Here is a 17,920-nt window from a genome sequence, read left to right on the forward strand (position 1 = left end):
GATCATCTTTTTAACAGTAGTTTACCTTTTTAAATAATATTTTCTATAGATAGATTAGTCTCTATATGAGGACTGCATATAAAACTAATGAAATTGTACGTAGTTGTAGAAAAGTTTACACACACACACACACACACACACACACACACTCCCACACTTAAAAAGTGTATCAGACTTCAGGGTTCTTTTTAAAACAATGAATGCAAAAGAACCTACCTTTACTATTTTTACAAAAAAAACTCAAAAGTGCTGAACATATCCAACACACTTTATAAGATAATAGAAGATAATAGTTATAGTAGCATGCTGCTGGGGAAAGATTTGTATATTTTCAGAGTTTGTTTCTACCATCCTTTCTCCGTATAACATTGATCAGAAATTGGTCATTTAGTTTTTTTAAAAGTTCAAATTTGGGCATGTACACCAGTACTTTATTTGCAATAGAAGGAATAAAAAAAAACAAGGGAAAGTTACACTACGGAATTCCAGATGGCTACACCAAGTTTCCCCCCCCCCCCCTACTGTGCCTAGGACAAAGGAAGTTTGGTGATCTCTTTTAGTACAGGCCTCCTGTCTACTCCTGAGACCCATCTTTTGCATTGTTATCCTCCCATTTCCAACTCAAGGTATATTGGTATCACTGATTGACTGCTTGCTCATCAAACTGGAATCTGATTTACTTCATTGGCAAATGTTGTCATTCACAAGCCTCTATCCCAAAGCAAGGGTGTGATGGAAAGATCACAAGCATCTCTCTGAACAAAAATTGAAATTATGAGGGGAATAGAGAAAAATACCTTAAGAGGTAGATGCTCTTACCCAATATTAAGGGCTAATGTATAATTGTCTCCCAAGTAGACTTTCCTTTCTGAGCTTGTGGCAATATTTGTATAAAGTGTCACACAACCTTTTAAATCAGGGCTGTGCTTACCTCCCTCTAAGTGTTGTGACCTGCCAGCAGAGCTGGTAGCAGAATACAACAGTGAGGAGGTTGGGGAGGAGCATGGGCCAGTCTTGGAGCCTGGGGAAGGCTCGGACAAGGGGTCTATGTCAGAGGCAGAGAGGGGGCCGAGGCTGTCTGGCAGTGATCAGGTGCCTACGGAGCTAGGCAGCAGTGAGGGAGAGGAACAGCTAGAGCCTGTTCCCAGTGTGCGCATGCGCAGAGCTTCCAGAAGAAAAGAACAACTCAGAAAGCAGGGCAGGCTTGGGAATGAAGTCACAGATGGAAGGTGATTGGCCCCTCCCATAGGAAATAAAAGAAGAGCGAAAGAGGAGTGGACTTTTGCAGGAAACAATTTATTCGGTCAATCATTAGATTCGTTTCAGGAGTGTAAAGATCTGTCCATGAATCTCAGAGACTCTGTGCCCAGTCTTTCCTTGCACAGCACCTCATTTGGAAAATATTTACATGGCAGCTTTCCAAGATTGATAAGGTCCGTAGTCATAAATATTCCTTTGAAAGCCTGTTTGCCAGACCTTTGCTGAATGTGAATGAGAAGAATTCACATTCGTTTAATAAAAGGGGTTTTGTCGGGACCCAGGACTCTGCCTCATGCTTTTTGGGGAAGCCTAGGTCAGAACGCTAAGCCCCTTGCTTCCTGTTAGAAATTTTCTAGATCTAGTCTTGTACGTACCTAGATCGCTTGCAAGGAAGGGTATATCATCTACAAGGCAGGATATGCAGGTAGTCCTTGAAGTACAACCATTACTTTTAGTGACCATTCAACATTACAAAGGCACTGGAAAAAGCAACCAATAGTCTCCACATTTATGATTGTTGCAGCATCCCCGTGGTCTGGTGCCGAATTTTGTAAGCAGGATGTATTTAAAACAGTTGCAGCATCTCAGGTCGTGTGATCACCATTTGCAACCTTCCCCCGCTGCTTCCAGCGAGCAAAATAAATGGGGGAGGCTGGGTTCATTTAATAACTCTATGATGCGCTGGATGCGGTGATTCGCTTCATCAAACAATCCAGAAAAATGTAAAATTGGTCCTGGCTTACTTAAGAATCACCTTGCTTAGCAACAAAAATTCTGGTCGCCATTAGTGTTAGATTCGGGCAACGAGAGAACAGACTCCGGACACGTAGTGACTTAACAGCTCTTTATTAGTGGCGGTAGTGATCCAGCTTGCTCTGTGGTCTGAGGGTTCCCCTTTTATAGGGATCGGGTACGCCTCTCGACCAATCAGACTGATACCTGGTTCCTGCCCCAGCGGCGGACCTGAGTGGAGACTTGCTGCGATATATGTTAATACTGTAATGCTTCTAATACATTTCTTCTCAAAGCACAAGGAATAACAACTCGATCCCCCCACAACAAACAACCTTGTAACACTGATAGCTCATCACGTTTCGCCCAAAACAGTTTAAATTCCGGCCCCACGTTACCCTTGGGCCACCCCCTCCAAACCCAAGTTTGAACTTGTTTTATTACATTGTCCCTAGAAGAGAATCTGGCAACGTCGCAGGAAGAAACAGGTCCTGAGTCCAAACAGTCAATTAATAAAACCGGTACCTCGGGAGTGGGGTCTGGCAAAAGTTCTGGAAGTGGGCAACGGCTGAGTGCGTCTGCATGCCCTAGAGTGGAGCCCGGTCGATGTATCAGTTTGTAAGAATACGCAGCCAGGAAAACAGTCCACCTGGTCATGCGTGGAGAGAGTGAGACTAGTGTGGGGCGGTTTCCCGCCAAAAGTCCCAACAGCGGTTTATGGTCCGTAATGAGTTCAAAATCGCGGCAGTAGAGGTACTCGTGGAAACGTTTGACTCCAGCCACAGTGGCTAACGCTTCTCTGTCCATCTGGCTGTAGTTTCTTTCGGCCGATGAAAGAGTCCTTGAATAGAAAGCGATGGGTGCTTCGTTCCCGTTTGGCATGCGGTGGCTGAGAACTGCGCCGACGCCGAATGGTGATGCATCGCAGGTCAATACCAGTGGTAGCATCTGGCTGTATTGTACTAGTAGCGAGTCAGTGGTGAGCAGGTGCTTGACTGCGGCAAAAGCGGCAGCCTCGGAACGTCCCCATCTCCATGTTGCATTCTTGGCGAGGAGTCGGTGTAGTGGTTCAGCAACGGTCGCTTTCTGTCTCAGAAAAACGCTGTAGAAATTAAGTAGTCCGAGGAAAGCCTGCAACTCGGTCTGATTTCGTGGTGTGGGGGCGTCCTGGATCACCTTAATTTTCTTCGATGTAGGGTGTATGCCCAGACCATTGATTCTATATCCCAGGAATTCTACGCTAGGCACGTTAATTTGGCATTTCTCTTTTTTGAGGCGGAGACCCTTCTCTCTGATTCTGGCCAAAACAGTTCTGACTCTTTTTAATAGTTGCTCCTCGTTTGCAGCGGACACCAAAATGTCGTCAAAATATGGGACGACTCCTGGTATCCCTTGCAATAACCGCTCCATGACGCTCTGGAACAGACCGGGGGCAATACTCACACCGAATTGTAACCGGTTACATTTGAATGCGCCTCTGTGCGTCACTATAGTTTGGGCCTCCGCCGTGGCGCTATCCACAGGCAGCTGCTGATACGCTTGTGCCATGTCTAATTTTGCAAATATCTTTCCTGGCCCCAACGAGTGCAATAAGTGTTGGACTACTGGCACAGGATATGCGCTTTGTTGTAGCGCGACATTAATTGTGCATTTATAGTCCGCGCAGATGCGGACTGACCCGTCTGGTTTAACTGGGGTCATGATGGGGGTTTCCCAGCGCGCGTGATCCACCGGTTCAAGGATCCCTTGTTCTACTAGTTTGTCGATTTCTTTGTCTATTTTGGGGCGGAGCGCAAAAGGCACTCTTCTTGGTTTAAGTCGGATTGGCGCCACGTTTGGGTCTAGATTGAATGAGATAGGTTTACCCACATACTTACCAAGATCGGGGCTGAACACATCCTCGAACTCTTTAAAAATCTGTTCAGCGCTGCTGTTCTCCACGGCGTTGATTCCGGTGACTTCCAACCCCAGGGCTCCAAACCAATCCAATCCCAGAAGGTTCTGTAGTGGCGCGCTTGCGACGGTTACCGGCAGCTGGGCTACGATGTCCTTGAACTGTACCCGGAACGTGCCTTGGCCCACGATGGGGACCCTGTTCCCCTGGTAGTCTCGTAGCAGGATGTCTGGTGTGCGTAGTTGGCTCTTTTTGAGGCTAGGGATAGCCTTTTTCATGGCGGACCATGAAATGATCGTTAGGGACGATCCTGTGTCAACTTCCAGCTCGCAAGGGGAGCCCTCCAGGAGGACTGTGACTTTCAGCTTTTCAGGCCGCTTGGTGCGGACCTGACCTATCGTGGTGAGATAGGTTCGCAATTGCTCTCTCTGGGTCAACTCTATATCAGCATCGGTATCCTGGGAATACTCTCGCTCAGCGTTCTGGTAATATGCTCGCTCAGCTCTTTGTGTGTAATCTCTCTGGGAATATCCCCCTTCAGCTCTCTGTGAATAATCTCTCCGTGTAAACTCTCTTGGGTTTCTCTCTGGGCGCCCTTTTTGCTTTCGCCAAGCCCCTGGGTTGGGCTTCTGTTGGCGGTACATGGGAGGCTGCCGTTGTGAGGCAGGGACTTCGCTCCGGCACACCCTTGCGATGTGCCCAAGTTTGTCGCAGTGTGAGCAAACAACGTTCCTGAACCAACAGGTAGACCGGGGGTGGTTCCCTCCGCAGCTTGCGCAGGGTGGCAAACGGACTCCGGGTTTACCCCCAGGTCTCATGTGACTGCTCCTCATCAGGTGACTGTCCTCTACTTTGGAATCCTCGAAATCTGGATCGGTGTCCTCATAGTGAACTCTGGCGTGTCTGGATCCAGATTGGATCGCGCTGAAACCGCGTTGTATAGTCTCGGAAGATCTATCTGCTGACTCGGACGCCCTTGCTTCATTTAGTGCTATTTGTAGGGTTAAATTTGGATTTGCCAACAGCCGTTTTTGTAGAGAAATATCCTTTAACCCACAAACGAGTCTTGCCAGGATTTGCTCGTCCAGATCCCTGAACTCGCAGTGAGTCGCTGCTTTCCGTAGTGCTGCAACATATTGGTTGATTGATTCTTCCGCCTTCTGGTTCCTCGTGTTGAACTCTTGTCGGCAAACATGGCGGGAAGGTTTTGGCGCGTAGTGTGTTTGCAAAGTCTGTTGTAGCGCCGCCCATGATACCGCTTGAATCGGTGTTGGCTCAGAGAGGTCTCTGGCCGTCTCGAAGACCTCTCGCCCACAGTAGCTAAGAAAAATGTTTTTCTTACGGGAGTCTGGTATTCCCGTGTATTCGTTTGCTTCGAGAAAACACTCGAACCGGATCATGTAGGACTCCCAATGGTCGCTCATTGGGTCGAATGGAGCAGGAGGAGTGTGCATCGCCATCTTCTCTGCGTTGAATTTCCCGCGCTGCGATGACGTGAGATGGCTGCCGGAATTTCTGCCGAATTCCTGGGCTGGATCGAATCCTGGGATTCTGGAGGTAGCTTCGTCCTATCTGTCTCTCTATCCCACCTTCATCGCCAATGTTAGATTCGGGCAACGAGAGAACAGACTCCGGACACGTAGTGACTTAACAGCTCTTTATTAGTGGCGGTAGTGATCCAGCTTGCTCTGTGGTCTGAGGGTTCCCCTTTTATAGGGATCGGGTACGCCTCTCGACCAATCAGACTGATACCTGGTTCCCGCCCCAGCGGCGGACCTGAGTGGAGACTTGCTGCGATATATGTTAATATCTAACAATTAGGGTTGTAAGTCAAGGGCTACCTGTCTTGTTTTAGAGTACATGACTTGGAATGATGGGTTCAAATGACAGAACGGTAGAATCCAACCCAAATTTTTCAGATGCAATCCAGGCAGGGGTGGGCTTCAAAAATTTCAGCAGCGGGTTCTTGCCTGGTTTGTGGGTAGGCGTGGCCATGGTGGGCGTGGCCTAGTCGGCTTCCTGCACCACGACAGGGTGGCTGTTTTCACTTTCCCCAGGCTCCGGAGGCTTTTCTCAAGCCTCTGGGAGGGCGAAAACTGCTTCCCCCAGGATTCACAGGCCTGAAACGGGCCCATTTCCAGCCTTTCAGAAGCCCCATTCCCCCCCCCCAAGCCTCCGTGTGCACTTAACTCACATCCAAAATGGGCTGCATGGAGACTCCTGGGAGAGGAGAGACTGGGTGGGAGGGCCAGAGTGGGGTGGGTGGGGTGGAATTTGAAGGTTCTCCGAATTGGCCATAACGTTAGCTATGGGTTCTCCCGAACCTGGGCGAACCCGTAGCACAGTGGTGGATTGCTCTTACTGTCACCATGGGTACACTGATTTATGCACGTGCCTGACATGTGCTGTGCACGCATGCACAATCCACCACCCCTGCGACGTCCAGCTGCTTGTTGGGGCACGCGCAGGCACCACACGCTGTGTGCGCTTGCGCAGTGTGCCTTTTGGCATAAACACAACTACAGAGCGCGGGCGGGCGGGCCAAATGAGCCAACGTACCGGTACGCTCTCAGCTGCTACAGGCCACTATTGGTACAGTCGTACCGGTCAGGACCAGCAGCGACCCACCACTGCTGTAGCAGCTGCCTACTGAATCCCGGGACAAGATTTCTGGACAAGGTGACCAAAACCTATTTGGACCTGCAATTCTGGGGAGCTGCAGCAAGTCCTTTGAGCGTAGGAGGAGATCTGTAAAACATGCAGTGGTGGGTTCCTGCCGGATCGCACCGGATTGCGCGCTCCCTTTCGGCGCTGAACCCGGAAGTACATTCTTGCCCTGCCCCTGGTGACGGGACGACGCTTGCCTGCGCTCCACCAGCTCGGCTGGGACCGGAGACGTTTCCTCAGCAGAGCGGAGCGCCTGAAAGGGACGCAGGCTCAGCCTGCCAGGCTGCCACCGCTCCACTGAAGACATTGCTGAGCAGGGAAACGTCTCCGGTCCCAGCCGAGCTGGTGGAGCGCAGGCAAGCGTCGTCCCGTCGCCAGGGGCGGGGCAGGAACGTACTTCCGGGTTCAGCGCCGAAAGGGAGCGCGCGATCTGGTGCGATCCGGCAGGAACCCACCACTGAAAACATGGCTTCTTGTGTTTGGGTGATGAACAAAAGAAACCAGTGAAGAGGCAGAAGAGGGGAGAAGAGATGCAAGCTGAACAGATTGGAAAATAGGAATTAGGGATTGGAGAGCAGTGCTTGGAAAATCAGCCAAACGAGAGCCCTTGAGCCTGAGAGAGTGTTCCGCACCATCCTGGCATGTTAATTCTGGCCTGTGAAGCCGCTTACTGTCTCAGGAGTGTCATCCATCCACTCCCCCTGAAGCAGCTATTTGCACTTATAAAGAGGAATCCAATTGTCTTACTCTCTTTGTCTCCCTCCTGCACCTGCTACTTCCTGACAGATTTTGTGAGGCATAATTGTGGGCTTCGGCTGTTTTATTTAAAACACTCCCCCTTCTTCCGTGTCTCCGCTCTAAAGGAAGATGGCTCTTGATAATCGGGAGAATAAATTTTCACCCGCTGCTCTTTCATGCAATGTTTGGAGAGAGAGAGAGAGAGAGACAGAGAGACAAAGAGACAGAGACAGAGAGACAGACACACACACACACACACACACAGAGAGAGAGAGAGAGAGAGAGAGAGAGAGAGAGAGAGAGAGAGATGTCTGTTTTTACCATTTTTAACATTTTAAAAATGTTAAAACTGGTCTTAGAAGAATAATTACGCTGCATTGTACCAAATAATTTATAAAAGAAGTTATCGTTTTAACTGTCCTCTAACATATTATCTATGGACCAAAACATAAGAATCTAGGTCTTATTTCTTTTTTCTTTTTAGTTTGCATCGGCTTTTATTGTTATACATTGCAATATTTAATAAAATGACTATTAAAAGACTGGTAGAAAAACCCACATATGGACCACGACATTGTGATGTAAGGGTTTTTTTTAACCTTGTTTTTTGGCAAATGGTCCTGCCTGATGTCACTTTGCAGCAGATTCTTTCCAAATATGTATTTTGTACTGAAGCATTTGAGCACGTTGCAAATCCACATTGGATTTTGGGGTGTCAGTCTAGCAAAGCAAGCTTCGACAGCACGGGTGTCAAACTGGATTTCTTCGAGGGGCAGATCAGCATTGTAGTTCTCCGCAGGCCGGCTGTGTGTGTTTGTGTGTGTGGGGAGATGGGGAGATGTGACAGATGCCTCCTGCAGCACTTTGGCGGCCAAATCTGGGCGTGGGATGCCATGTGTGCACACCTTCCCGTGTCCCATGTTGGCTGTCAAAGTGCTGCAGGAGGCCGTCCAGGCCAAAAATGGGACACAGGGAGCCGCATGGGCCGCCCACATGCGGCATTCCATGCCCCGTTTTGACTGCCAGAGGCACTGCGGGCTGATCCTTTGCTATTTTCTGGCCAGTCCCACGGGCCAGATTTAAGCATCCCAGATGTGGCCCGCAGGCCTTGAGTTTGACACCCAGTCCCACGGGCCAGATTTAAGCATCCCAGATGTGGCCCGCAGGCCTTGAGTTTGACACCCCTGTTCTACAGAGTCCCGTTAGAGCCAAACACGATTGATCTGTAGACTTTTTCTTTCTGCTTCTATTAAGGTAAGTTCATACCTAGCCCAGTCCCAGAGCCTGAATAATTCTCCTATCTTTGAAGCTATACCATCAGAAAGAAGTTTGCTGGAAGCTTTTGTTCTGTTGAAGAGAATTGGCTGTCTGTGGGGAAGAAAATAGAAGCCCCATCTCAGATTGTAAGATGCTAAACTTTTAACTACAGAAACTACATAACCTGGTGTTAAAGTTTGGTTTTATTCTATTGTGCTCTGGACAAGTATTTGGTTTTCGTCCTCCCTGTTAGAAGGGAACTATCTTTTGGCCCTTCACTTGTACTTCTAGATTCAGGTTCTTTCATCCTAACACCCATTCATGGTTTTCTTTACCATGGTATCTTCTTACTACACTCTGAATATACTTGAAACATTTTGGATTCCTCTTTGTGTCTTGCAGAATTGTAGTCCACTAACAATCTGACCTATTTGGAACTAGGCCACACAAGCGGTGGGTGAGTGCATGCACGCATGAAGCTCCATTGTGTGAGTGGTGTGCGTGCACACCCGCAGCTTGTACAAACGGAGCCGCACACGTGTGCTCATCTGCCTCTCGTGAGGAATCATCGCCTCTCTTCCACCCTGCTGACACCGTTGCAGGTTCACAAAGCTAGAAAGGTTGGTGAGCCCTGCCATAGAAGGCCTAAGTTTCTCCTGACTGGTTTTCTCTAAGGGCCAAGAGGATGCCGCAAAGAATACCAGCTCAGGATCATTGATATTGCATCACACCAGACTGTCCTGGTTTGGTGAGGACAGGGTGATAAAGACTTCTGCCCAAAGCCATGGGCAGGAGTAAATGTCCTTCAGAAGGACATTTACTCCTGCTCATGGCTTTGGCCAGGAGTAAACCTGAGAACCTGAGAAGGTGGAAGAAGCCCCTTTTGGACCCTTGGGCTTAAAGAGTGTAAAGTGCTGTTATTAGTTGCAAAGTTGTGTCCGACCAATCACGACCCCATGGACAACATTTCTCCTGGCCTTCCTGTCCTCTACCATCCTCTGGAATCCATTTAAGCTCATGCCGACTGCTTCGATGACTCCATCCAGCCACCACATTCTCTGTTGTCCCCTTCTTCTTTTGCCCTCAATTGTTCCCAGCATTAGGCTCTTCTCCAGGGAGTCCTTCCTTCTCATTAGGTGGCCAAAGTATTTGAGTTTCATCTTCTGAATCCGGCCTTCTAAAGAGCAGTCAAGGTTGATCTCCTCTAGGACTGACTGGTTGGATGGCCTTGCAGTCCACGGGACTCACATGAGTCTTCTCCAGCACCACAGTTTAAAGGCCTGAATTCTTTGGTCCTCAGCCTTCCTCATGGTCCAACTTTGGAGTGTAAAGTAGAAGGCATTTAATACAAATGTCACCCTTCCCCATCTGACACCCTCCTGAGACTTTCTCTAGAGATGACATAGAAACTGTAGTCCAATCTTGGAGAGACAGGTGTAGTGGTTTAAGTCACCAGGCTAGCAACCTGAAGACTGTGAGTTCTAGTCTTGCCTTAGGCACAAGGCCAGGTGGAAGACCTTGGACCAACCACTCTAGGAAATTCCCTTGTTAAGAAAACTGCAGGGGCAAGTTCAGATAGTTGCCGGGAGTCCCAGATTAAATTGAAAGCACTCCATGCCAACGCCCATGCACCCAAAACCAATTCTAGGAAGAGAAGGGGGGGCGGGGGTTCTATTGGACAAGGGTCTTTTCCAACAACCCCTCCTTAATTCCCCAAATCATGAGGGGGGGCATACTCAGGGTCTCAGACTTTCTTTCCAGCTAGGCAACGTTTTCCTGCCCCCTCCAGCAAGTGACTCATCTGCTGCTGCCACAGGCCGCCCACCCAGTTGCCAAGAAGAGCGCTGGAAGAGGGGGGGGCTTTGCTCCTAAGTGTCCTCCTACCTCGCGCCCGTCCTTGCCCGCGTCCCTCGGCAGCGGATTCCGCAGAGCAGAGCCGGCCTTCGCTTCGCTCGCCCAGGACCCTCAAAAGGCCGCCTCTCTCTCTCTCTCTTTCTCTCCGGCGGTCCCCCCCCCCGGCTTTTCCCTGCCTTCTCTTCCTCCTCCGCGCGGATCCGCTCCGGGTTTCCCCGGATCCCGACGATCCAGGCCGGGTCTCCGCGTTCGCACAGCCTCGCCCGCCCATCGCTCGGGCTCCAGCGGTTGGACTGCGCCGGGCAGGGTCGCTGTTTTTTGTTTTTGTTTTAACCGCGCGGGCGGGTTGGGCTGTGGCCCGCCGGCCGGCCCGTGGCCTTGGGCAGCGGCGGGGCCAGGCTGACCATGCACCGGGTGGTCTCCAACCAGCGCTCGGTCTCCTCCTCCTCCGGCTCCTTCCAGGCTCCCCCGCCGCCTCCCCCCGCCGCCGGCGGGGATCTGCAGCCGCTCTTTCTGGGCGGCGGCGTCAGCAGCACCAGCAGCTCCAGCGGCGGCACCCGGAGGGGCAGGCGGGGCTCGGTGTCCAATTCGGCCTCGACCCGCACCCGGAGCAGCAGCAGCAGCAGCAGCCGCGGCACCAGCACCAACAGCGGCCCCAGCAGCTACCGCAGCAGCGAGGAGGACGAGGACGGCGAAGGGGAGGAAGCCAAGCCGCTGGTGCCGGCTCAGGAGTCCGCCTCGCCGGCGGCCGTCGTTGCCATTCCCGCCGCCGCCGCCTCAGCTTGCGCCTCGTCAGGCTTCAGCAGCTCCTCGTCGTCGGGCTGCACCATGACCGCCGGCGAACTGTACGGGGCTCCGCTGGCCGGGCCGGGGGCGGCGGCGGGGGCCTCGGCGGCCGGGCTGCTGTGGGCGGGGGGCTTCGGCGCCGGGCCGTCGGGGCCGCGTTGGGGCTACCAGGCGCTGTCCTTGGTGCTGCTGCTGGGCCAGGGGGCGCTGCTGGACATCTACCTGATCGCCGTCACCGACTTGTACTGGTGCAGCTGGATCGCCACCGACCTGGTGCTGGCGGCCGGCTGGAGCATCTTCTTCTGCCGCAACAGCCGCGCCCGTCGGCGGGAGCGCCCTTCGGGGGCCGGAGCGGGCCACCCGCCGCCCCCGCCCTTGCACCCGCTGCTGGGCCACGGCCCCTACAGCGGCAGGGGCGGCGGGGCGGGCTCGGGGGGCAAGGCGGGGGCCGCTTCGCGAAACGGGGACTTCGCCTACGCCCACCTGGCCTGGCTGATCTACGCCATCGCCTTCACGCCCAAGGCGGCGCTCATCCTGGGCACGTCCATCCTGGAGCTGGTTGAGCTGCGCCTGCCGCTGGGCGCCACGGGCTTCCGCATCACGCTGGCCCTCTCGGCCCCGCTGCTCTACTGCCTCCTGCGCGCCATCAGCACCGACCCCGGCGGCGGCCAGCTGCTCCTGCCGCTCCAGCCGCCGCCCCAGCACCGCGCCTCCGCCGCTTTCCTGGCCACCTGCTTGGACTTGCTGGACAGCTTCACCCTCCTAGAGCTGCTGCTCCTGCAGCCGTCCCGGCCCGCCTTGCCCCTGCCGCCGCCCGTGCGCTACGTGCTGATCGCCGTCTATTTCTTGTGCCTGGCCTCGCCCGTGCTCTGGCTGTACGAGCTGAGCGCGCCGCGGGCCCCCGGCGCCGGCCGCCTGGCCGTGCACTGGCTGCTCCCCGCCGGACTCCTGGATGCGCCGCTGCTGGCCCTGCGCTGCCTCCTGCTGGTGCGCTACCAACAGCCGCTCTCCATCTTCATGTTCAAGAACCTCTTCTTCCTGGCCTGCCGGGGCTTGGAGGCCATGGAGACCTGCTACCTTCTCCACTCTGCCAGCGGGCAGGGCGGCAAGGGCAAGAGCGTGCCCGTCCTTTCCACGGGCGTCGGGGCTGGCCAGCTCAGTCATTGCATCTCAGAGAACGACATGGGGCCCCATGGCTACATCAACACATTGGCCGTCACTGCCCAGAGCTGAGGACAAAGGAAAGGGGTTTCAAAGTCAGACTGGGGGGGGGGGCTTCCTTCATCCTGCCCACCCATCCTCTGTAAACTGTATTACTTCTTAATCCCGGTTAGCTGCCCAGCCTTCTCTGGTTATTTTGTGTTTATAGCTGTCCAGTTATTTAGGTCACCTTCAGTAGATGGCATCCATTCAGTCGTCCCACCAAATTTACTCCTATTCGGTGACTATGTTGGTCGCTTACTGAATGCAACTGGAAAGTGGGGTTCTAACCTGTATTTAGTTTGTAGTCTTTATACCTTTCCCCCATATATTTGTGAAGTTTCCTTTTGGTTAAGTCTTAAATTATGAGCTTTCCCATACTATCCTTGTCATTGTTCACAAATCCACTCCCTATCTCAGTTGGCTTTCTGAAGACTCTGCCACACAAGTACTTCCCTGTAGATACTTGGCTGATAATGTGAACATTGGCTTGTGGTGATTCCATCAGGGCAAGAATGTCCATGCAGCAGTGTTCAAGATGGGTAGAATGCTTTATGAAAGGGATGCCTGGACAGAGAGAACCCATGTGATTTGGCTCTCTTGTTGCATTCTTCATGCTATTCTTGCTTCACTCTCTTCTCTAGCCACCCATTTATAATCATAGGCACATATAACTTTTGGAAATGTATACAGATATCTCTTCTCCAAGGGAATAGATGCATTCCCATCCCATTCCCAATTAATCCCAGTAATGTATCCACTAGCCCAATGTTGGCAGCAATAAGCTTTTTCATCAAAAACAAAATCATTCCCATTTAGATTCCTGTCCTAAATATTTGATTTCCACACCTGACCCTATTTATTCTATAGATTCTAACAGCTGCTTCATGTGCTGTGCTACGGACTCCTTTTGCTTATCTCCTATGATTTCAAGGAGATGGCAGCTTCTTAGTCTTATCCTCCAAAGAAAGAGGAAATGTACATTATTTCCATTTCTTCACCTTGTCAGGTTTCCCACTCACCTGTCCTTGCTGAGGTGCCTCCTGCCATCAATGCCTACAATGAAGGGAGAACTTGGGACAAGCCAATCACCCTGTGACATGCTGTGGAAAGATCATGAAGCTTTGCCTGATATGTTCTTCTAAACTGTTCAAATTGTCCATACGTATAGTATCTTAGAGCCTCCCTCCTGCAGTAGTGGCTAAAATCTATTTTGGGTTGAGTCAGACTCTTAGTAACGTCATGAATATAGCTACGTAGTTCTCTTGGCAACCAAACAAATACAGCTTCCACATTGCCTTCTTCCTGGTTTTTTAAACGCTTCCCAATCTAGCCTACCTGCCTGGATTTCCTAATGGACTTACGTATTGATGGCAATGCTGACTAATGAAAGAAAATAATTATTTTTTGCTGATGCTATGAATAAGGATATGGGGGGGGGGGATTTTCCAATTGAAAAAAAAGGAATATCCTGATCAGATGGTCCTCTGATATAAATATTATTTCTATGTCAAAATGACATGTCAGGCATGTGGATTTTAGCTTTTTCCCTGTCAAATCTCTACCCATAAATTCTTGTTTCTAGGGTTGGTGGGGGTGGGAATATTATAGATGTGAGTTATCACCTGCAGATTGAACAACCTGGGCACAAAAATACCATCTCCTTGAGAGTTAAGCCATTTTTCTTTTTAAAGATGCCTCTCCTCAGCATTGCTGCTCCAAGGTGCTCTTGTACCAGCTGCCTTAACCAAGGGCAAATCAAGGACACACACACACACCCCTTAACAATTGTTTCCTTTTCTACATTCCCTTGGCTCAACAGTGTGGAGGAAAATTCAGCATAAAGATCCCAAGCATCTATAAGAACACATAAATCAGTTAAGTTTCACCTCTCAGGAATCTACTGCAGCTTCCTTTTCTTCTAATGGTGTCAAAGGATTTAGCCAGATGTGTACTGTAAGCTGACTTTTGGAGTGGGGAGGGCACAATCATAGTGCCCTTCATTGCTTTAATTTTGTCCTCTCCTCTTGGGTGCCATGGCTCCAAAGTGTTTCAGACTGTAAGATACTCTTGATCATTGTAACTTTGGAGCCCACTGTCCTGGACCTTGCCTTCTTTAGCATGCCTGCCTTTTGAACCCCTGGCCCTTCCTCTCTTGTACCTCCTTTTAAAGGTTTTTTTTTAAAAAAAGATCACCAACACTTGCTGTTCTCCTTCCTCACAGAGATAAGAGTCCATTTGGGAAAAGTTCCTGGAATTAGGGTGCTGCCTACACTCTTGTAAGAAGAAAGGTGTTCCCCTTTCCTTTGCTGACGTCTACCTCTGTGCTTGAAACTTATTGCATCTGGAGAGGGGCCTGAATGTCCATCTCTCTTGATTAACAGCTTACTCACAGGTGATAACAGGGTCTCTTAACAACCTCCAACTGAGGCTTTTGTGTCTCTTGGGATAAGCCTTGTATGATTTCAATAAATTGGTGCTCTGTTTTGAGGACAGCCTTCATTCAGGTCTATTAAGTTCTACTTGCTAAAATGTCCATTAGAGGCAGGCCAAATAAAATTGGAATTCGCCTTTTTGTACCCGATGATTCATGAGTGTGACATAGCTTCCTCAAACGTTCAAACTAATTTGATAAGGGATTAAATGTGATAGGTCACACCCGTGAAGATCACTAGTTGACAACTTGGATGTCTTGGCAAGAGTCCTAACATTTCATAATGCAGTCAGGCTTCAACAGGGCTAGATTAAAAAAAACCCTCTAAATTTGGATGAGGCTCCAAAGTGGATTTAGAGTAACCTGTTTTCAGCCACCCATGTTGTTAAAACTTTACTTGCAGACTAGAAGCTCTGAAATGGTGGTAGGTTCAGTGATTGGCAAGTAAGAAAATATCCACCTACTCACTTTTGCTTAATACCTACTTTTTCAGAGAAACAAATTATTGGACATAATATGGAAGAAATGTAAAGTTACATCTTTCTCCCTATAAACTGGCTAGATCAAGAAGACTATTCCACAAAAGATGTAAAATGTATATGATGGTATGTGGGGGAAGCACTGCTTTCTCCCCAATTCTTTGCCATTAAGTTATCAATTATGAAAAAATGAATAAATGACCTGAGCTTCCAATTTAAGTTTTAACACTACATTTTACTTTTTTCCTCTATCATTTATGAATAAAGGTTGTCATTGGGAGTTTCATTATATAATTCTATACAACTCTTCTTGGGATGTTTGCTAAGCCTGTTATTACAGGACCGGAAATTGTTTAACTTTTTCACTAGTGCTTTATTCTGGTCCCAAAGCAGAGTTTTTGAAGAATAGGGGTGTAAAATTTTGGCCAGAGGTCATCCTTTTAGTATTTCCTTTCTATCTGTCTGGACAATCTTGGTGCTGTGATTGTGATTGTGAAGCTTAAGTACTGTGCACTCTTCCCCCTGCCCTTTCCTGAACTCTGTGATATTTTAAATGGGGATGCTAGTTGCCTACTAAAGAAATACCAAGTTCTATTTGCTCCCCCAAATATCATTAGAATACATGCAACTGTTGCCTTTTGAAGGAGTTGGACTAATCTTTTGTAGCATCAATCACTTTATATTTCATAGCACTGGGAATAAGTATTACACCTTGGCCCATATTGTACCTTTTAAAACATACACATATATTAACTGAAATAACAATGACTGCAAGTTGTTATGCAGTTGAATTAGTTTAAGTAGGCATTATTGAAATGATAGTTGACTGCAAGCTAGCACACAAATTTGAACTACAGCTACTTGTAGGAAGCTATGTCCCACAACCTTAGTTTTAAGCAGAAAACTTCCAGTATATGACAAGGGCAGATAAACAAGCAACAATACCATGGACAATAAAGCAGTTATATAGCCCAGGAAACTTAGCATCCCCATACACTTAACAGAGTATTAAAAAAATAAAGATTTTGTTCTTAAAATAAAAAGAATGGATTTTTGGCTGATATCTTGTTAAATATTTGCAATTCAGGCATGATAAAAATGTAACATCCTCCCAATTTTAAACTAGCAAAATTCAGAATTCAGGCAATTCCAATTCTTGTATCAAAATACAATATGGAGACAAGATGCTGACATAGTTGGCAGTTGGCTGGATATTTATTGGCTCTATTCTCCTTTTTGCTGGCAGATTTAAAAACACCTCTTATGCTCTGGATACTTATAAAAACATGCATTGGGAATTTTTAGTTCTTCAAAACTAAAGTTTTCTTTACTATCCACCCGCCATGACTTTGGGCCATGAGAAACCATATGCAATACTTCTACACTTTGACAAGATAAAATGTTTGCTTTATGGCATCTAAGACAACATAGGTACCTCAAGCACTTCACGTAGACCTAGCTATTTTCACTGCAATGGATGCCTACTAGTCAAAGTCAATCATTTTTCAATGGTACAAATCTTAATTAGAGCTTGTGCTAATCTCCACTGCAGTCAATAGAGGTTAAAGTTTCCCTTGAATCATGATCTTAGATTGAAGGCCACAAAAGAGCTTCAAGTTCTTAAGTTTTTATATAGCTACAGAAAGGTACTGAGGACAGATGCATTTAGAAAACTCAAGAGATGGGTAAGTTTAGCTGTTGTAACAGATACACAAGATATTTACAATATTCCACTGGCTGTTTCATATTTTAATTATGTATAATTATAGCTATGGCAAATCTAGACAGCATACTAAAAAGCAGAGACCTCAACCTGCCAACCAAAGTGTGTATAGTCAAGGCTATGGTTTTCCCAGTTGCAATGTATGGCTGTGAAAGTTGGACATTAAGAAAGGCTGAGCACCAAAGAATGGAGGCCTTTGAACTATGGTGCTGGAGAAGACTCCTGCGAGTCTCTTGGGATTGCAAGGCGATCAAACCGGTCAGTCCTAGAGGAGATCAACCCTGACTGCTCTTTAGAAGGCTAGATCCTGAAGAAGAAACTCAAATACTTTGGCCGCCTAATGAGAAGGAAGGACTCACTGGAGAAGAGCCTAATACTGGGAAAGATTGAGGGCAAAAGAAGAAGGGGATGACAGAGAATGATTTGGCTGGATGAAGTCACTGAAGCAGTAGGCATGAGCTTAAATGGACTCCAGAGGATGGTAGAGAACAGGAAAGCCTGAGGGAATGTTGGCCATGGGGTCGCGATGGGTCGGACATGACTTTGCAACTAACAACAACATAATTACAGGTAGTCCTCAACTTATGACCACAATTTATCCTAATTTTACCCCATTTTATGACCTTTGCTACCACAGTTAGGTGAATCACTTTACAACCAGGTTATTAAGCTAATAACCTGGTTGTAAAGCGAACCTGCCCTCCCCCCATTGACTTGGCTTGTCAGAAGGTTTCAAAGGGTGATCACATGACCTTGGGACACAAAGTTGAATGTTTCAAGATAAATTTTGCATCTTTTAACAGCTATTTAAATTTGATATGAAACTTGCTAACAGCTACAACTATGTAAAAACTGTTTATGAAAGACTGACCTAAGGAAGAAAATGAAGAATACTC

The 17,920-nt window shown here is 48.6% G+C and overlaps 1 protein-coding gene and 1 long non-coding RNA gene across 2 annotated transcripts in view; both read left to right on the plus strand.

The window, feature by feature from the left end:
- Positions 1–17,920, plus strand: part of LOC309394300 — a 205,996-nt gene that overhangs the window by 67,542 nt on the left and 120,534 nt on the right. The window lies entirely within an intron of this gene.
- TMEM121B (transmembrane protein 121B) lies at positions 10,726–14,451 on the plus strand. Its single transcript, XM_081957255.1, has one exon. It carries the CDS (start codon positions 10,808–10,810, stop codon positions 12,419–12,421), a length of 1,614 nt encoding a protein of 537 aa, XP_081813381.1. The 5' UTR covers positions 10,726–10,807; the 3' UTR covers positions 12,422–14,451.

Source organism: Natrix helvetica (genome assembly GCF_964273705.1).
Source record: "Natrix helvetica genome assembly, chromosome: 6".
NCBI lineage: Eukaryota > Metazoa > Chordata > Lepidosauria > Squamata > Natricidae > Natrix > Natrix helvetica.

What these genes read in the sequence shown, in the direction of transcription:
- TMEM121B (XM_081957255.1), top strand. Translation starts at nt 10,808, where the DNA reads ATGCACCGGGTGGTCTCCAACCAGCGCTCGGTCTCCTCCTCCTCCGGC.